This window comes from Xyrauchen texanus, chromosome 19 (assembly GCF_025860055.1).
Source record: "Xyrauchen texanus isolate HMW12.3.18 chromosome 19, RBS_HiC_50CHRs, whole genome shotgun sequence".
Taxonomy (NCBI): domain Eukaryota; kingdom Metazoa; phylum Chordata; class Actinopteri; order Cypriniformes; family Catostomidae; genus Xyrauchen; species Xyrauchen texanus.
Window position 1 is genome coordinate 24643161 of NC_068294.1, and position 21707 is coordinate 24664867.

At 39.6% G+C, this 21707-nt stretch overlaps 1 protein-coding gene across 2 annotated transcripts in view; it reads right to left on the reverse strand.

Moving 5' to 3' along the window:
- Positions 1–285: 285 nt before the first annotated feature.
- The window catches only part of LOC127659556 (glycine receptor subunit beta-like), a 43448-nt gene continuing 22026 nt past the window's right edge, over positions 286–21707 (reverse strand). Inside the window, exons 5-10 of one of the 2 annotated variants that reach the window (XM_052149424.1) lie at positions 19823–20049; positions 11026–11108; positions 9608–9748; positions 8724–8876; positions 6059–6330; positions 286–1121 (exon numbers count right to left, since the gene is read on the reverse strand). In XM_052149424.1, coding sequence (XP_052005384.1) covers positions 825–1121; positions 6059–6330; positions 8724–8876; positions 9608–9748; positions 11026–11108; positions 19823–20049 — 1173 coding nt within the window. In that variant the 3' untranslated portion in view covers positions 286–824. Of the gene's footprint in view, positions 1122–6043; positions 6331–8723; positions 8877–9607; positions 9749–11025; positions 11109–19822; positions 20050–21707 lie in introns of both variants that reach the window. The other variant, XM_052149423.1, reaches the window with a different exon arrangement.

The following is a 21707-nucleotide window of genomic DNA, read 5'->3' on the forward strand; positions in this document are numbered from 1 at the left end:
TTTACTTTCAAGGTTTTTATTCAAGTGAAGATTTTATAAAATATGCTTATTTTATTTGAAAATGAATGGTGTAATTTAATAATTTAGATCTATATAAGGTCTTACTACCGAAAAATCCCCCAAAAAATCTTTTCAAAAACATTCACAAAAAAGTTACACATGTATATTTGGGTTATTTTTGACCTATGAACACCAGTGTGACTCACACAAACACCGCACTAGTGTTAAGGGACCTGAAAAATGGAGGAAGAAAGAGATCTGAAGGCACAAGTTCATGAGGTCTGCTAAGACATTTGGCCATTTATTGGTGGATGTTTTCACAAGCACAGGAGATATTGTTTTCTCTGCTTTATGCACTTGCTTGTAATTGGAATGCTTGTAATAGGAACATCATTAATAGACTTATGGCAGTGTTTGTCAGTACAAATGTATCACCATCTTTACAGCTGATCAGTAAGTCAAAAATAATATTATATATATTTTAAATACAATATATTAATATGGATATATTCCATTTCCACATGCAAGATAATAATTTCTTTTAATAATCTTTTAATTTTGAGAATAAATTAAATATCAAAGCTGAAAACAAGTAAATCTTGTTGAGCGATGTTTCAAGCAATGCCTTCGCCCTTCCCATTTACAAAAAAGTTGCTTTTGTTCACCATTACAAAAGCTCCCAATAGCTTCTCTCTTTAGTCTTTAAATCAGTGGTTATGGAACTGTAATGTGTGATGCCTGAGGTACGGTACAAATTGTAGAGACAGAGACAAGATAAAGGTAGGAAAGGTTAGTTGAAGATCAGCAGGCTACATTTTACACAATCACAAATACACAGACCAGTAAATGACATTAAAGAAAAGGAAGGAGAAAGGGAAGAGTGCACGGGCATACAGATCAACGCGTTTGGCTGCTGAGGGGATGACAGGTTTAGGAGGTGGTGGTTTCTTGTTGTTCTTGGCTTGCAATTTGCCGAAAGCAGAGCCGACTTCAATGGGTTTCCCGTAGCAGTCAAAGTTTGAGAGTTCAAAGTCCCGTGGGAGAGAGCCTACAATGCTGAAGTCATTGGAGCGCAAATCCGACTTGGAGGTGCATACCTTTTTGCACCTTGTCTCTGTCACCTGAGAGATAAAGAGAAAGAGAGATGGCAAGACAGACTCATAAGCAGACTGAGCAATGTATCTCCTGATACTGCACATTCATTTCACACTTAGATACTTTTATTTCTAAAATCAGCAAATTAACAAACAATGGTTGGCAGCTGGAGTCTTAATTAGAACTAGAATTAGAGCTAGTTATCTACCAACTTCTGTGGAGAAGACCTCTTCCCAAATCTAATTTAATTTTCCCCTTATACAAAGGCACATATTCTCTATGTCTCTCTTTTTTCCCCTCTTTTTTTTAGCATTCCCCTTCCTCTCCAACTCTCTTGTGCTGCTGGGAGAGAGAGTACAAAGATAGGCAATTATTCTGGCTTCCTCCTTAATCCCTAGCCGGACAGTGCCAATGTTGAATGGCCTTTCCACAGAGGAACACCACGAGAAAAAGAAGTGGTTTGAAGATATCAGTACTTATCTACCTTGCATCAAAATAGAACAGTATCAACCCATTAATGCCCATGTTTTTTTCTCCCAGAGAGGTTTGCTCAATATTTCTTATAACATTATATACAGGTGAAACTCGAAAAATTAGAATATCGTGCAAAAGTTCATTAATTTCAGTAATTCAACTTAAAAGGTGAAACTAATATATTATATAGACTCATTACAAGCAAAGTAAGATATTTCAAGCCTTTATTTGATATAATTTTGATGATTATGGCTTACAGCTTATGAAAACCCCAAATTCAGAATCTCAGAAAATTAGAATATTGTGAAAAGGTTCAGTATTGTAGGCTCAAAGTGTCACACTCTAATCAGCTAAACACCTGCAAAGGGTTCCTGAGCCTTTAAATGGTCTCTCAGTCTGGTTCAGTTGAATTCACAATCATGGGGAAGACTGCTGACCTGACAGTTGTGCAGAAAACCATCATTGACACCCTCCACAAGGAGGGAAAGCCTCAAAAGGTAATTGCAAAAGAAGTTGGATGTTCTCAAAGTGCTGTATCAAAGCACATTAATAGAAAGTTAAGTGGAAGGGAAAAGTGTGGAAGAAAAAGGTGCACAAGCAGCAGGGATGACCGTAGCCTGGAGAGGATTGTCAGGAAAAGGCCATTCAAATGTGTGGGGAGCTTCACAAGGAGTGGACTGAGGCTTCAAATGTCGTATTCCTCTTGTCAAGCCGCTCCTGAACAACAAACAACGCCAGAAGCGCCTTACCTGGGCTAAAGAAAAAAGAACTGGTCTGTTGCTCAGTGGTCCAAAGTCCTCTTTTCTGATGAGAGCAAATTTTGCATCTCATTTGGAAACCAAGGTCCCAGAGTCTGGAGGAAGAATGGAGAGGCACAGAATCCAAGATGCTTGAAGTCCAGTGTGAAGTTTCCACAGTCTGTGTTGGTTTGGGGAGCCATGTCATCGGCTGGTGTTGGTCCACTGTGCTTTATTAAGTCCAGAGTCAACGCAGTCGCTCTACCGGACATTTTAGAGCACTTCATGCTTCCTTCAGCAGACAAGCTTTATGGAGATGCTGACTTCATTTTCCAGCAGGACTTGGCACCTGCCCACACTGCCAAAAGTACCAAAACCTGGTTCAATGACCATGGTATTACTGTGCTTGATTGGCCAGCAAACTCGCTTGACCTGAACCCCATAGAGAATCTATGGGGCATTGCCAAGAGAAAGATGAGAGACATGAGACCAAACAATGCAGAAGAGCTGAAGGCCGCTATTGAAGCATCTTGGTCTTCCATAACACCTCAGCAGTGCCACAGGTTGATAGCATCCATGCCACGCCGCATTGAGGCAGTAATTAATGCAAAAGGGGCCCAAACCAAGTACTGAGTACATATGCATGATTATACTTTTCAGAGGGCCGACACTTCTGTATTTAAAATCCTTTTTTTATTGATTTCATGTAATATTCTAATTTTCTGAGATTCTGAATTTGGGGTTTTCATAAGCTGTAAGCCATAATCATAAAAATTATATCAAATAAAGGCTTGAAATATCTTACTTTGCTTGTAATGAGTCTATATAATATATTAGTTTCACCTTTTAAGTTGAATTACTGAAATTAATGAACTTTTGCACGATATTCTAATTTTTCGAGTTTCACCTGTATTGTTCTTTTACAATTTTAAGTGTGGTTTTATTTCCAAATAACTTTTTTTTATGATTTTAACACAGAAACTTTAGTTAAGTGTGGGAATATATCTCTATACAGAAACTCCCATAGAAACACATGCAAATATATGTATTTTCTCAGACACTTACAGAGTCCAAATATACATTCAACTTATAGAATTTCAGCCAAATGACAAAAGCCATATTATACTGCTCATGTGTTGTACTTGCTCTAGTAGTCTTGCTCTAATTCTACGTTGCTTCTTTGTCAAATACCAATTTTAAATGTAAATCAAGTCAATCACTGAAACAACAGTGCCACCTTGAGTAATAAATAACATATATGATATATATGTGTACACGCATATGGGATACTGATAATTCACCATTGTTATGCAGAAAATAGACATTATAAGCTGTAATTTTGAATATAGTTCTCATTTGTTTTGTTTAAAACATAGAAATAGATATCCTGTTGTAGAGCGGAGGAGGGCGGACCAGGCTGGGATGATGCATGCCCGGTCCCCAATCAGCCTTATAGGGCGTGCAATGGATAATGGTGGCCTGTGACTACAGTTCGATCGAGAGAGAGAGAGAGAGAATTACGGACAGCTGCCCTGTATGTGTATGTTGTGTGGTTTTGGTGAAGTTTATCATTAAACATTATTTATATTTTCAAGCCGGTTCTCGCCTCCTCCTTTCCCTTTAACCCCCTTTTACACCTGTGATAGCATAACTTATATAGATAAGAAATATTAATAAAATAAATGATTTATGGAAGCAAAAATATATATTGGGAAAATATCATAGATCTTGGGACAATAACGACTCTATACGCTTTTGGTAATTATTGTTACCTTACTATTCATAAGAGAAAGGTAGAGAAATACTTAACAGGTAGGGGCATAATTACAAAATTGGTGAAGTAAAGAGGGTGGAATTAGATTCTGGGTCACTAAAGACCCGAGGTATGCATTTAAGGGCATGGCACATGACACATTAACCAGAAAGTTGTCAAAACCTCTTCCTTATGTTGTCTACTTGTATTCCAGTTGTTTAAGTCACTCACACACACACACACACACACACACACACACACACACACACACACACACACATACACAAACACACAAAATCTACAGATAGAAAAGGAGCGGTAGAGCATTCTGAAGCTTTTGTTGCCCACGGCTTTAAAAAGGTTAACAACTGATGTGACACTGCACTGTCTGTTTGCTCCTCTCTCTTTCACTCTGACTAACAGAGCAGAGTGATGTCTAATAGTGTAACTCCAATCTGTCTGATGCATTAGTTCCAGATGTGTGGATGGGTCAGTAGCCATGCAGGGTTGGGCTATGTTACTCCCCCTGGGCACACAACACTTCAATCCTCAAACAGCTTGATATCATTGCTAATATTTCGAGTGCACATGCACACATGTACAAAACTAACTGACACAAATTACAGGAATTGTATTTGAGATAAGATATAACCTTGGAGCTTCCATTTGTATCCCTCTGATATGATCTTAACCCCAAGAAATAAAAACTGGTGTTTTGTAGGTTTCAGTCCATTTATATTAGCTTTGAAACCATCTTTACGCTAGTGAACTTCTAAAGTTGGAAGAAAAAATACTTTTAACAGATATTAATAAATCATGTTTAGTAAAATTAATAAATAAATGTACTATTCTATTCCAGGAAACCTGACAAAAATGATTTATGTCTCATCTTGCACTATACAAGTTTTTGTAGAATCAAATGCTCTCTAGAATGAGAATGATCCTCCCCCATAATGTCCAGTAACTGGATAGTTTAGATATTTCTAATTATTATATAAATGCAGCTTTTATGACCTACATGGAATGTTTACACTTTTAAAATGAATGCATTTGTCATAAAGCAGGACCATTTCAATTCAACTAGTGTGAGCAAAAACAAAAAACAAACAAAACAAATAAGATTAAAATGAGTTTTAATCAAAAATCTCTATGTTGACTAAAAAAACAAAAGAAGTCAAGTCAATGGGCATGTTAGATGTCAACTTCCCTACCAACCAACTAACTAGGTAGCAAATCATGGTTCATGGCTGTGATATAACTCATGCCTATTGGGTATTTAAAAAAAGGATGAGCCATTAAATAGCTTCATTTTTTAATAGGAAATGCATATAAACAGGAAAGAAAAATAAGCGACCTTGGGTTTTAGAATGGCACTAAATAAATAACAAATATTATTATTATTATTATTAAAACTGCATCTTGGAACTCTTCCAAACGGCTTAAAATCAAAGCGATGAATGAGATTTTCATGGATTTCAGGAACTGTCAAATGTTGCCCAAAGAACATGTGGGTTAATTTAGGTTCAGATGTTCTAAAATTCTGTCAATGGTCCAGTCTGAGAGCAACTGTGTGAGAGCGCTTGAAAACACTCTGCATCCTTAATCCTCTTCAGTAGAACACATTATTCAGCCTATTTCTCTGGTCTGTCAGACTATCCCTGCCGCCAAGCTCCACTTCCACTTGTTGCTATAAAGCTGTCTGTTTTCTAAACAATATGAAGTGCTATGATTATCACACCTACACTTTTGCAGTGTATTATGTTAGATTATATAACTACAAGGAAGACAATACAGCTGCACAATGCAATACAACTGAATAAAAACCATGATCTATTGTGGAAGGATAATATCTCCCAAAGGTTAAATATAACATGTATATATGCTTATCTGATGTATATGATGTGTTTTTACATTGTATCATATCTTTGATTCACTTCATTCTCAGGAATCATGCTGGATTCAAAGTTATTGTGCTGTGTCTGACCTGAAGTGTACTGACATGTATCGGGGTGCTTCCCATGCCATTGATGGTGTTCTTGGCAGGGGTCTTTCCCTCCGCCTTCTCCTTGCTGGCAATCTTTGCCCTCTCCGCCTCCAGGCGTTTAGGACTGTTAAGCATCACCTGAACCACAGCATATTCAACCAGAGAGGCAAAGCCAAAGAGCAGGCAGGCAATCAGCCAGATGTCAATGGCCTTTACATATGAGACTTTAGGCAGTTCAGAGGCCAGAGATGTGCACTCAGAAGAGAGAGAGAGCACTGACAGGATCCCTGTAGAGAGAGTGAGAGAGAGTGCTCATTAGATCAAATGAGCTGAGAGGAGATTAGCTTAAACATTGATCTGAAACACTGTTTCCAAAGATGATAAATGAGTTTAACAGTATTTGATCATGAATAAATAAAATGCCATCCGCATTTTTTGTAATTAAAGGAATATTTCACCCAAGAATACAAATTCTGTCATCAAGCCTCATGTCTTTCAAAACCTGTATGACTTTCTTTCCTTTTTGGAAGACATAAGGAGTTGTTACTAGCAGCATGTGCAAGCTGCTCTAAATTCTATGATCCATACAATGAAAGTGAATGGTGACTAGTCATGTGACGGTATTCTGTCATATTGTATTTCAAGGTAATTTGTTATCGTGGGCACTTCAAAACAATTCAAGATAACCTTTTTTTTTAATTTTTTTTTTTATTCTGATCGGAAAGTAGTTTATTTTCAATCAACGAATCAAGACTCAAAACACTGTGTGTATGTGGCATAAATGATGTTAACAAAACAACATGGATGGGAAGCATGGCTGTAGGAGGAACACAGCTGACCCTTTATCCAACATATAAAAGGGTTAAGTTGGAAATGTGGAAGTATTTTTTGTTCCATAAAATGCAGAGAGATTGTTGGACGAAGATGGTTTTCCTTTGTGTACAACATGTGGCAGAAAAGTTGCAGCGAAACAGAGGAACATCTCAAACATGAACATCACTTCAAAACATCACTGCAGGGGCAATCATCTCGAGCAATTCAGTGAGATAAAGGTAAGTTGTGACTGTTTTTGAAAACTGAGAGACAACTGTCACGGAATTCTTAGCAGGAATAAGGACCCAAGCACAGGAATGAGTGAAAAATAAAATAACTTTCATTTAAACAGCAGAAAACAAACAGGCAACAGAAAAATCTCACAGGGGAGAGAAAACAAACCAAAGTGTAAACTAGAATAAAACAAATGACTTGGAAATTATTGTGATGTGAAAATGTGTCACATGTCTAATTGTGACCATGGCTTTTCCTCACACTATGCTATCATATACATTTAGAAGACTTACAATATAGCACACAAGTCAAATGGACTACTCTAATTGTGTTAATGGTGTTGATGTGTTTGATGATTTTTTTTCAGGCTTTATGCTAAAAGTTTCCTTTAGTGTTCCACAGAAGAAAAAAGTCATACAGGTTTTAACGACATGTGGGTCTGTAAGTTATGACAGAATTTCCTTTTTTTGATGAACTATCTATTTAATCTATGTTTATATTTAGTCTTTAAAGACACAGCGAAACATTATTTGATATTTCATGGTTATTATAAGCAATCAATTTAATGCAAATACACACACACACATACATAAAGCAAACTAATAACTCACAAACTGCATTAAAGACTGACCTGAAATGGTGTGAATCTGAGACCATGGCATGTGATGACACCTGATGTAATCACAGGCAGTGTGACACTTTATACTGTAACAATGTCAGGGAAAAGACAACAATGTGGACAGAATAATGGTGGTGTTGGTGCTAGAGGTAAACCGATATATCGGTTTTATAGATTAATCGGTGCCGATAGTTGCTTTTTGGAACTATCGTTATCAGCAAATATCTATGCCTATTTCTATACATAAAAAAAAATAATTATAGTTTGATTATAGTTAAAAGTCCCACATTATGCACCAAATCTTTTTCTGGTTATTATTGGGATTTTGGTACCACAATAAAATGCTTTTGGGATTCGTTTTGGCCTCTACAACTATTAGCCAGTTACCTGCCTTTTCCAACACCGTAGTTATCGTATCGGCAAAATCTTCTATCGGTTGACCTCTAGTTGGTGTCACAATGGAATTGCAGAAAAATCCCATTGTAATGAAATAACTGCCGTGGCTTTGCAGATATTTTGCAATGTACAGTAGTGTCCAAACCATGAGACGGCACTCAGCGCACCAGGAATCATTGCGTTGCATAAACTAGCAGTGACAGAAAGCATGCCTATCTCAACAACATCAGGGTATAATTGGGAAGCATGTGAAACACAATTGTCACATTTCACGGCATCTCAGGATCTTATCTCAAATAACCGTCTCTCACTGACCTCTGCAGTTTCCAAACTGAAAGAATACCTTTGGGCTACAGCTGAGGCTGATGAAAAAAGTATGATCGCAATTTCCTGGACATGCATTACAATTGATGAAAAGAAGCAATAGATTCCATCATGTGCTTTAGGGGATAAAATTATCATCCATAACCTCCTGGACTTCTGTGAAGTCAGTGGCATTGAAAAGACTCACTGGTGGATGTTACAGTACATTGGTGAAAAGGGGGGATGAAAAACGTAAAGAATGGGCGTCGGTTATGTGCTGATACTTGTGGAAGGACTGATGATTGGAAAAAGTACCCAGAGGCACACGAGCAGCGCTGGCGTCAGGGTTGATCCAAAAGGAGAGCCAGGAGAGAACAACGATAAGCAGGGTGGGAGCATACACACCCATCATGTAGAAGCCAACCTGCCTCCTCAGAGTAAAGATCACCTCCACACACGTGTAGTAACCTGACATACAACAATTTAATTAAATTTTTTTTTTAAATGGACAAGTACTGTAGGGTTCAAAAGAGTCCCCATTGAAAATCTGGTTTTCCGGTTGTTAAACCGGTATATAAGCAGAAAGTAAAAAAAAAAGAAAATTTAATAAATAAATGTTCCGATGTAAAACTAATAGAATTATTTTAATTCTCTGTACAATTTCTAGGCCACTAATCAAACTTTTACATTGACCAGGTGTAAAGATATTAATGGAAAGGAGGAGGCCAGAACCGGCTTAACAATTCAAATCATATTTTAATGAAGAACTTAAAAGAAAAGACAGCTGCCTGTAAATATTTATCTCTCTCTGTCCCAATGCAGTCTCCAGTTGGCCTTTATCCCTCTCTGAGGCTTTATTAGCCTGATTAGGAGCCGGGTGTGTAGCATCACGACCCGGCCCCGCCCTCCGCTCTGTCACATTCCTCCCTCGTTCTCTCAGGCCGGGGAGCCCCCGACATGACGTAATTCATGTTTATTTATCAGTTCAACTTTTCACTCAAATTGATATACTGAGAATACAATTTGTACTGAAAATAAATGTATTAAAGTAGAAAAATGCTACATTTATTTTTTCACAAGTGGACTGTATATATCCCAACTGAATGTACGCATTAGAAAGCCTTTGATAACCAAGACAAAACAGAGAGCTTATGCACATTTCCACTTAGTGCCATTCATGGAAAATGAAGATCTTTTACCTGTCCCTGCATAGAACTTGGTGCAGTTGCCATATTCAATGTCCTCTTGCTTAATATCAAACTGGGGCAGAGCGATTTCTTCCATCTGTACGGGGTCCCCAGACTGCCACATGAACTGAAGGTCATCTGTGGTGTAGCCAACTACAGACACACAATCCAAAAACATACATGTTGGTACTGTATTCCTTTCATTATGAGTATTTTCCATTGACTTTCTATTGTTTTGATATTAATCTAGCAATCCTATCTATAACCTAACCTAACCTTAGTCCTAAACCTAAACCTCATAGAAACCTTTGTGCATTTTTCTTTTTTTTTTTTTATAACATCATTTAGTGCCTTGGGAGATCCTCAGTGTAGGAGATTTCAAGTGTGTTTCACACACACTCATGCTGAATAACAAAGATTTGACACCAAATAACACTACAAATAAAAAAAGTAGGAGTTATTATATATGTTAATTTCATACTTAAAGGAATATTCCAGTTTCAATACAAGTTGAGCTCAATCAACAGCATTTGTGACATTATATTGATTACCACAAACATTTATTTTTGACTTGTTCCAAAATTCTGGGTAACAGTGAGACACTTACAATAGCGATGTTTCCACTATCGGGCAAAATGTGGGGGTGCAAGTGCGTGCCAGGGCCAGGGCCAGTTGCGTTCCAACAGTCACTTCCGGAACTTCATCGTGCCTCCTCGGGGCTTTTACGTGGGCAAAGGCCAATGGCCTTTGAACTGCCGATTACCCTTTGGCCAAACAAGGCCCCATTGAGGTGGGTACAATGTCAAAGGCAGAGTTTCGCCGAAATTCCCATGTTGTGTATCCAGCGAACAATTGTGCAGGAAAACATTATTTGTATTTATTTGGGCACAGTACTAATCCATTAAAACACCCAATGGACAAAGTGGTGCCCAAAGAAATTACTTTCCATGGTTTGGTGAACTTTTATAGACGGTGTTCTGGGATATCGTCCTGCTGTTAGTGGAGAGACCACTCAGGACACAATGGCAGTTACAGTCGATGAGTTGTCAACGCTAACTAATCTTTTTTTTATTATAAGCTTCACATTCCTGCCTTTAAACCCTCCAAATATTGTCCGTATTCACTTTCATTTTAAGTGCCTCAATGTAACTTCATCTTTTGCTTTTTTTAAAGAAAAGGATGGATGAGTTGAAATAATCTTTTTTGGTAATCACCATGCCACAAATGCTGTTGATTGAGCTAAACTTGTACTGAACCCGGAATATTAATTTAAGGTTGAGGTGAAACTAAAGCTAATAACGGAGAAACTAGGTAGAAACTGACTATTCCTATGATTTCCCCCCTCTGTCTTTTTTAAGCATTTATCCTTGTTTTATTTTTTTCACATCCATGTACAGTACTTTGTCATAGTTGTATTCATATTCACGTACAGCTCTCAAGCTGCATTTTGCATCTCTGGGTGTCCATAGGGAAGAGGGTCAGGTCCAGTGGACAAGACAAGGTCACTGACAACCTGAAAATATATGTAACAAAGACATTTGAGTACCATACAATGAATCAGTTTGGTGAGTTGGTGGCAAGTCAATAAATATGAGAGATTTTACGTTGCATTTTAATGACCGGCACACTCTATTATGCGTTAATAAGATATGCATGACTGAATGATTGTCTGAAAAGAAAAGATTAAACTGGCTGCATCATAAGTTGCACAATGAGACATTAATTTTTGACTTGTGAATCAAATATACTTCTCAACACTGCAAGGATTTTTGCTAAGATTATTTTATCACCTTACAGGTTGCATTACTTTAAAGCCAATCCAAATTTAACTGATTTCAGAACTGTCACAGACATAAAAGGTCTCTGCCAACAGTGGGATAAAATTTTGTACACAGCGTGCACAACACGGCATATTTATTTAAAAACCCCATTAACACATGAAAGCTTTTTGGGCATCTCCTATAATTTGACAATCACCATCTCAGATGCAGCAAAGAGCTACTTTTGACACAAGCGAGGCCACACAGCACTTGAGAGTGTGAGAGTGCAATAGAGGGCAACTGATGAACTGTGGCAAAATATTTTAGTAAAAGGCCTGGGAGAGGTTAGAGGAAATGGCTGTTTCACTCTAAGATCTGTTTTTGTTTAGAATGTATCTTTATTTTGAGAGAGAGAGAGAGAGAGAGAGAGAGAGAGAGAGAGAGAGAGAGAGAGCGAGAGTGAGAGCGAGAGACTGTGGTTAGGATATAAGATTATGTCAGGTAGGAAAATACAGAGGGGCAGAGTTTTGCATTTTTTTCTAGAGTTTTGCATTTTTTTTTAGTGTGTCCTTACTATTCAGAATTTTAAACATCTTAATAAATTCAGCAACAAAAGTCATGCATCTCAATGGTGCTTTCTGTTTGTTTAGTCAAAGGTTAAATCAACAGGCATAGCAGGTAAACTGGATTAATTGTTTTCAAATAGGCCACTATAACTGAAAAAAAAAATTATGGTTCAGTTCCATTCGCACTCTTCCCAACATGCACTGGTTGAATAATTATGGTTGCATTGTTTTATCATAGTTTGACAGTTTTTGTTGAATTTTTTATTTTATTGATAATTTTATTGTCTTGTGTAATAACTTGCAGTCTTGTGATGTCAGTACAAGCTATTTCCTTTACTTAAAATGATCAGTCAGTTGATAGGTGTGATGTCAGTACAAGCTATTTCCTTTACTTAAAATGATCAGTCAGTTGATAGGTGTAATGTCTGAATTTGACGATTTAAGGCATCTGATATGTGTTATTTGTCTCATGAGTGTTACTACATGAGTAAATTATGTTTTCAACAGTTTAAGACAAGCCAAATAGAGCCCCAATGCCGAATGGACTCGATTAGAGCGGGAGACAATTGTGCCCGCATTGTGATCGAATTCCATATGATCCCCAGATAGGTAGTTTTCTGAGTGGGAGAGAGGACGCTTTTCGTGGCGTTGTGCCTCAACCCCAGATAAACCAGATGAGCTAAGACGATATCCCTGTGCTGTAATGCCAATTCTTGTGACTGTGTTAGTATCAGCCAGTCGTCTATGTAATTCAGAATGTGGATGCCCCGGAGTCGCAAAGGAGCCAATGCTGCATCCATGCATTCTGTGAATGTGCGGGGTGATAAGGCTAGACCGAATGGAAGAACCCGATATTGGAAAGCTTCGCCCCCGAAAGCGAACCTCAGGAACTTCCTGTGTTGTGGCAGACTTTCTATATGAATGTACGCGTACATGAGATCGATCGTGACCAACCAATAGCGATGTTGGATTTGAGACAGGACCGTCTTGACAGTTAGCATCTTGAACTTGAACGCCCTCGGAGCGATTCAAGCCTCGAAGGTCAAAGATCGGACGCAACCCCCATCCTACTTGGGAACTAGGAAGTATCTGCTGTAGTAACCTGACTCTCTCGCTGGAAGAGGATCATGATATATGGCCCCTTTAACCAAGACATGTTGCAGTTCTTTCCACAGTAAACACGCTTGCTCCAGTTTCACGGTAGTGGGAACCACGCCGTTGAAATGCGAATGATGGCGAAGAAATTAAATTCTGTAGCCTTTTTCTACTGTTCTTAGGACCCACATAGAACCACCTGGCAGTAGTTTCCATGCTGCCAGGTTCTCTGAGATGGGTATCGATTCTGACACTTCCTGTTGAGGGGATGTCAAGTGTCCCATGTCCTGGACTAAGGGAGGAAGCAACAGAACACCCAACATTTAGCTGGAAACCGCTAACTCCCGAAACAACAGAGGCGGTGGGAATGGAGCGGTTTCGTGGCGGTATCGGGAGGGTACAGGTGGATGTTTCACGTGACCTGTCCCAATGGGGGGCTACCCCCACAAAGCTGGGTGCAAAACCGTCTTTTTTTTTCTTTTTAGAAATAACTGCCCAGAGGTCTTGCTTTGGGGGCTGCTGAGGGCGACGAACCAGCCCCCAGTTTTTACGAGGGGGAGCACAATTCACCACGCTTTGTTTTTGAGCCTCCCGTCTAGAAGGACCGGGGCGGGGCTGGGTGGCCGACGGCCCCTCCCCCTGAGTGTGGTGAGGAAGGAATTGCCCGAAGGCTTCCTCATGACTTTTTGCCTCCTGGAACCTGGTGATAACTATATTTATAGCGTAAATATAAATAAGCCAGAAGGCGAAACCGGGGCTGTTTTGTCCTTGTCTCTGATGCCCGATAGGTTAAGCCATAAGTGTCACTCCATGCCGACTAAAGCAGAAAAAGACCGGCCAATGGCATGGGCCGTCTGCTTGGTCATGCAGGGAGACAGATCCGTGGCTCGACGAAGCTCAGAGAAAGCCTCTTCGTCGACCATGGTGCCCGCACTAAGGTCCTTCAACAGATTAGCCTAGTACGCCTGTAACACTGCCATAGTGTGCAGGGCAGCACCAGCCTGACCTGCTGCCTGATAAGCCTTCCCCACAAGCATGGAGGTGGTCCTGCACAGCTTTGTGGGAAGAGTGGGTCTCTTTAGTGATGATGCCGAGCCAAGCGAGAGATAACCCGCAAGTGTCTCCTCTACCGGCGGCATCACCAAATACTTCAACAGATTAGCCTAGTACGCCTGTAACACTGCCATAGTGTGCAGGGCAGCACCAGCCTGACCTGCTGACTGATAAGCCTTCCCCACAAGAATGGAGGTGGTCTTGCACAGCTTTGTGGGAAGAGTGGGTCTCTTTAGTGATGATGCCGAGCCAGGCGAGAGATAACCCGCAAGTGTATCTTCTACCGGCGGCATCACAGAGTACCCCCGAGCCTCAGCACCCACGATAGTCGAATATGTTGATGTCGAGGGCACGAAGACACAGTAAGTATAAGGATTCCTCCATGAATGAGAACGCTCGTTATGGAGGTCATAGAAGAAAGGAAGGGACTGATATATCGTTCCCTTCCCTTTTTTTTTTATTATTTATTTATTTTATTTATTTATAATTTTTTTATTCATTATTGGCCACAAGAACTTCTAGTTTAGAGCGTTTGGGGGGGGGGGGGGGGTCTTGTTCACTTGGCCAGTCTAACTATAGTCTGGCCACAGCCCGAGTAACCACCTCGAGTAATTCCTCAGCCACTTTATTATTGTGTGTGGAATGTACAGAGGTTCAGCGTCCCCCTCGTGAACCGAAGAGGCACCGAGGTGCGCTTCAGGCTCACGAGAAGGAACAACTGGATCTGGGGAGAGAGCGAGTGATAGGGACAGACCCATCTCTTGCTCCTTAGCCTGATCTATAACTCCTAACAGAGGAAAGTATAAAGTTTCTGACAGCCTCATGAAGCACACACTCAAAGAGTGATCTGAAGACAAAAGATCTGAAGATGCACCTGTGAAGCATCTATTTATAGCCCTGCTATAGGTGCATCCAATGATATCACCGGCAGAGGCTATAAATTCCGGTAAATTTTCATTGACGTGTTGCACACATATTCACAGCTGGTCACACCTAAAGTTGTTCCCAAAGCACTAATTCAGCGCAGCATCATAAGTGTAACTATTTGAAAGGGAACCATACACATAGAGCTCTTTTTAGTTAACAAAATTTTGTCTTCCTAGAGTTTACTTAAAGGAAAATTCTCAGTTCGATACAATTTAAGCACAAGCGACTGTGGCATAATGTTGATTACCAAAAAAATAAAATGTTCACTTGTTGTAAAAACAAAAAAAAACAAAAGCTAGATACAGTGAGGCTCTTACAACGGAAGTGAATGGGATCAATCCTTAAATCTAAAAATACTCACTGTTTCAAAAGTACAGCCACAAGATATAAATAATATGCGTGATACCATGAATTAAGTATGATAGCATAAGTTGCCATGGCAACATAATGCTGTAAACCCTAAAATGAATTATTATTTAAACAACTTTGCAGCTCAAATAATACACATATTTTAACATAAGAATTAACATAAGTGCTTTTGTAAAATTATAAGCTTTTTTGACTTTAAACCATGCAATTGTCCCCATTCACTTCCATTGTAAATACCTCAATGTAACCTCTATGTTTTTTAAGAAAAGGAGAGACGAGGGGCCTGGGTAGCTCAGTGAGTATTGGCGCTGACTACCACCCCTGGAGTCGCGAGTTCGAATCCCAGGGTGTGCTGATTGACTCCAGCTAGGTCTCCTAAGAAAACAAATTGGCCCGGTTGCTAGGGAGGGTACAGCCACATGGAGTAACCTCCTCGTGATCGCTATAATGTGTGGTTCTCGCTCTTGGTGGGGTGTGAGGTGAGTTGTGCGTGGATGCCACGGAGAATGAAGTGAAGCCTCCACACACGCTAAGATGATAAGATGAACGGATTGAAGGTGGAGGCAACTGAGACTCGTTCTCCACCACCCGGATTGAGGAGAGTCACTACGCCACGAGAACTTATAGCACATTGGGAATTGGGCATGCCAAATTGGGAAGAAAAGGGGAGAAAATCACCAAAACAAATTTAAAGAAAAAAGAAATGAAAACGAGAAACAAGTCTAAATATTTTTTTTTTTGGTAATCAACACTAAGCCACAAATGCTGTTGTATTTGAATCTTGAAACTTGTATTGAATCTGGAATATTCCTTTAATATTTGTAGTTAATTGTTAAAAATGAGGGCAAATATTAATACAAAGCAACTTTGTAACATTTTAAGTAAATTAATTGAACTTTTAAAAAGCCATGCAAACTGCTGTCTTAATTGATTTTTCAAGTTCCAAGAACACCTCACTTTTTATATTGTGTCCATTTCTTGAAGAAAAAAGGTAAAGAAGACAGAAAATGTAAAGTGTATGTATTGTAAGTAGGTTATATGAACAGTATATGGAAGAGTAAAGGTTACATTTGTTCCAGCGAGGTATAATATGAAAAAAACAATCTATTTTTTGGGACAGTAATCCCCTGCCACACACATACCCTGAGACCGAGCTAGACATCATGGGACAATGCCAAAAGTGAGAGAGGGCTCACGAAATACCACCCAGCTCATGCTGTGATCCAGATGGCATGGAAAGAACACTATGGAAATACATTTGCCCCAGACATAACAGAATACAGCATGATGCTCTTAAAGTCACTTCCCATCCAGACTGAAAGGGCTCAGAGCCCATGTTTAGATTTTATCTTTGGCCTTAACTGGACCAGGTCCAACCGGCTGGCACAGTGACCATGGAAACAATTCACACGAAACATGAAGAGCTATGGAACAGTTTAATTTCATAAATAACTGTTTATTTAAATTCAGTACATCTGTCTCCATTGATAACGTTTGCTAAATAAGAAAAGGAGCAGATCAAAACAAGATTTCCACAGCACATGTTTTATATAACATGGCATGGCATCAATTTATGCCATGGACAAATCTACAGCAGGTGTGGTCATTGACAACTAGAAGACCCTGAGAGCCTTTTTCACTCTGCATGGTTTGCAGATAAAGCAGCGGAAATAAAATGAGAGAGGTGTCCACCACTTCTAAGGGACTGAACTTTCACATGGGATCAAATGGCAGAAGCTGTAATTTAGGTATCAGTGGTGAGGTAAAATCTTAGGGTCACTTTAAGTCCCCTGAGGTTTATTAAAAGCATTAAGAAGAGCACTGCAGATGGGCCAGTGAATGTGTCGGCTCTCATTCAAACATGAAGCCAAAGCTTAGAGTGTATTTATTTTTATTTTGAAAATACAGACTTCAAGAGACTTATTTTAATATTAATGGATGTATGGATGTAATGGATGTAATGAAGCACAAGGCCTTTTCATTTGATAAATGCCCTGGTTACTTTCGTAACCTCCGTTCCCTGCTGGAGGGAACGAGAAGTTGTGTCGATGTAGTGACACTGGGGTCGCTCTTGAGAGCCCCAAACACCTCTGATCTTCAGTTTTGTGGCAGGAGGGACACAAAGTCTCATTCCCTCCATCACAGAACAGAGGTTATGAAAGTAACCAGGACATTCCCTATCTGTCACTCACTTGACGTTGTGTTGATGTAGTGACACTAGGGTTCCCTATACGAAATGCCACAACTAGCTGAACTGTGTTACGTCAACTGGCTGTGTTACGTGTGAGACGGGCAAGTTGTTGCGGGCCTCGTAGCCAGCGCACCAGGCCATCACGTAACCTCCCCCAATGCAACTACGTTGTACGGCCCCCCGTACCATGGGGACAAGTCGACTGCCCAAAAAATGGGGACAGGCCAAACATTTATGGAAATCGTTCAGCTGGGGGCCATAAGTGTCCGTGTCGGGGAGGTGTCCCTTCCCAAGGGGAAGACACCGCAGAGACCACACCCTACCCAAAGGGGAGTTAATTGTGTGGAAATAAGTTACCTGGTCTTACCGAGCTTTGTCAAGGCGACCGGTGGTAGAGGGAACTTTGCGAAAAGAAGACGCGGATTTGCCGCAACCAGGAAATACACATAAATGGAAAGGCATCTTTAAACAGACACTTCATCAGTGCCACTCTTATTCTTTTAGTAGGAAATACATTCTTTTAGTAGGAAAAATATACTCTTTTAGCTGCTGAAGCGCCCAGGTGCATTCTCTGCACTCCACCAGTGCACGCAGGGGAGAAACCGTTTTAATGTGCCATAAATCCAACAGCTTGTAGAGAGGTGAATGGTTCGGCAGAGGAATTCAGCTCATTGAACACAACCGCTCGGCTCCAAAGAAAAAATCTGAATGAGTGACTACAAAAGATTTAGGTTATACTGTAAATTACTTTCATGAATCAGCCCCCAAATATACTCATCATACTTCATGGTGTCCAGCAAAGTCTTTGAGGTGCACTGAGTGAGCCATGAGAAGAGATGGGTACTTGTTATGGAGCAGCACGGCTTTGAGGCTCCTGGATGAGCTGTCAATGAAGAGGCACCACTCATTCTGGTTACAAGCGATTCCAATTGCCTTGAACAGACTGGTCACATTGTGGCAGAAGCAGAGCCCATCTTGACTGGTGAAGAAGCTGGAAAAAGGTTGGTGACGCTTCCTCTGATCTGCAACTTGCACACTTTAATCCAACAAGTTCCACTGCTTGAGCCTAGATATCAAAAGCTCTGCATTGGACTTGGACCAAGATATCTAATCAAGTCGTTGAGGTCTTTTTGGTTGGGGTAGTATGGTTTCTCTCCTCAGCCTCCACCTCTGAAATTGTCATCTGGATCTACAACATCTTCCTCACACGACTTGCTGCTCTATTCTAAAGACGGCTGCGCTCTCTTTGGCAAAGTGGGTAAGGGGAGCTCATGGCAGTGTGCACCAGGGCGATAGATGAAGGATGGTCCAGATACGTGATAGGAGGTGCATTCTTGCCAGTCAAACATTTGGAAGGGTCCACCATGCAGAAGTAGCAGTTGCTTGAGTGGTCAGTGGGTTCCTGCAAAATTCTTGTGACAGCGAACTTCATGGCTCTCTTTTCCCCTCTGTACCATCCAACAAAAATACAATTATTTCACCCATGACTAATGTGTAAGAAATAACATTTTTCATATATTATATATTTTTTAAATAGCATTGAAGATTCTAAAACATTTAAAAATTACAAATGTTTACAGTTTTAAAAATTAACAAATTTTATAACATAAAATTCCGAGCAACAATTGTCCCTCTTACCTTCCAGAGTTTTTTTTGCAGTGCTCGCAGGTGAAAATGAGGTGGCCAGGGTTTGTCTTGATCCCAGACAGCCATGCCGAAATATGCCTTGTAGGCCTCACACATCTTAGCAGATGCTTCCACGGAGTGCTTTTATGCTCTTGTCTTGATAAACTGGACGCAGACATATCTAAATGTGTCTGCCGGATGCTTGTAGCCTTATGATGCCATCTCAGAAAAATGCAGATATGTATCACTTAGGCAGCTGGAACTAAACTGAAGTGGTAGGCTTAAGGCCCCTGTATTTATACTACTATTTATATTACTGGAAAGTTCTAGAAAGTTCTAGAAGTTACTCCAAGTTATTCAGCACTGAATCCATCTGGAATGTTCTGTAAAATAGGTACATTTCAAAATATCACTGTCCTGGTCGCAAAAGCAAAGTTTGTGGGGAATATTTTGCATTTTCAAAACTTTTGAGGCATAATAAATTAGGAAATAACACTTACTACCCAGGAACACAAAAATAAATAAATAATTTGTTACACAGTGTAATCAGAGTAGGTGTTATCAACAACTAGACCCCATTTGTCACCATCTACAAAGATAGAGGTTAGGAGCTTTGCTGGAAAAGAGCATTAAAGATCACCTCATGCTGATGAGGACGTCTCCATTTCTGAAGATAAAGAGCAGGATGTTCTCCTGTGTAACATCGTGAAAGTTTGCACTTTTTTCGTTGGCAAAGAAAAGGTCTGGTTTCCACAGGCATTTGAACATCTTTGGGTCCACGGTCAGTGAGTCAGACTTGAAGTCTTGAGGAAGTCGGAGTCTGGGGTCGTTCCAGCGCTGTCTCAAGAAGATGTTTACACGATAGTCCTGTGTGATAAAATGCACACCAAAATATCTGTTTAAGTAAATGTAAACATCTAACAGTTGTGTCACTTTGCATGTTGTATTTCAATCCAAAAATCGGCATCTTGTCCAGTTTAACCAGGTGCTAAACGTGCTAAATTGTGCTAAACTATGAGTATTTAAATGTAATAATTGTCATTATTTTGAGGGCAAACACAGTTTCTTTTTATGCTAATTATTTGTAACTTAACTCCTTATTCATAAAGTGAAAGCTATTTGCTTGGTTCAATTAATGTTGCATTAATTCTGAAAGCAGCACATGGAATTTTATTAAAAAATAAATTATTGTGTAATCTAAAATTTATAGCAATTATGGCAGTAGTAATTCCTCAAATGATAATGAAATCATGGAGGAGAGCATTTTATCTAGTCATATCTGGCATAAAGAGTCGATTCAGGTTATAGGTCTGCTACCCGGCCATGACAAACCACTGGATTTTAAAGGGATAGTTCACCCAAAAATAAAATAAAATGTCTCATAATTTACTCACCCTCATGCTAACCCAGGTGTTTATGACTTTCTTTCTTCTGCAGAAAACAAACTAATATTTTTAGAAGAGTATCTCAGCTCTGTCGGTCCATAAAATGCAAGTGAATGGTGACCAGAATTCCAAAAGCTCCAAAAAGGAGATAAAGTCAGCATAAATGTAATCCATAAGACTCCAGTGGTTAAATCCATGTCTTCAGAAGTAATATGAGAAGTGTGGGTGAGAAACAGAGTTATATTTAAGTCCTTTTTTACTATAAATCTCCACTTTCACTTTTACATTATTCTTCTTTTATTTTTGGCGATTAACATTATTTGTGCATATTGCCACCTACTTAGCAAGAAGGAGAATTTATGGTAAAAAAATGATTTAATATTGATCTATTTCTCAACCACACCTATTAAATCGCTTCTGAAGATATGGATTTATCCACTGGAGTCTTATGGATTACATTTATGATGCCTTCATGTGCTTTTTGGAGCTTTAAAATTTTGGAACCAATTTACTAGCTGAAATATTCTTCTAAAAATCTTAATTTGTGTTTAGAAAAAGAAAGAAAGTCATAGACATCTTAGCTGTCATGAAGGAGAGTAAATAATAAGAGTAAAAACACATCTCGAGACATCTGAATTTTTTATTAATTCCCCCATTAAACTTGTGCCATCTATTGAATTAAATCATACTAAGTGTACAGTAAGACAACCTCTGCTTGAGACGTTCCTTGAAAATAAACCTTTTTTGTGACACATAAAAGCCGAAAGCCTGCTGTGGGTGGGTGAGAGGTTGAGGGCTGACACCTGTTTTTGTGTTAGGTGAAAGGAACTGTGAAAAGCCCTGACTTGGACATAAAAACAGAACATTAGTCCTTTAAGGTGACAGAGGAGCCCAGGTGTCTTAGGCATTGCCATGGCAACCAGCAAATCTAACCACCTCTCAATGATGTTTTAAAAAACGTTCGTCTCTGAAGTATCAAGGCTCCAGTAATGGCAGGCATTGAAGTCATGCAGCTGTGGAGCACAGTGAGGCTCCTATTTACATTTTCAACTAACGCAAACATCAAGAGGCATGTGATGGGTGTCAGTGAGGGCCTGAAATGAGGGCTCATGCTGTAACTGAGCACCTACACCGGGGAAA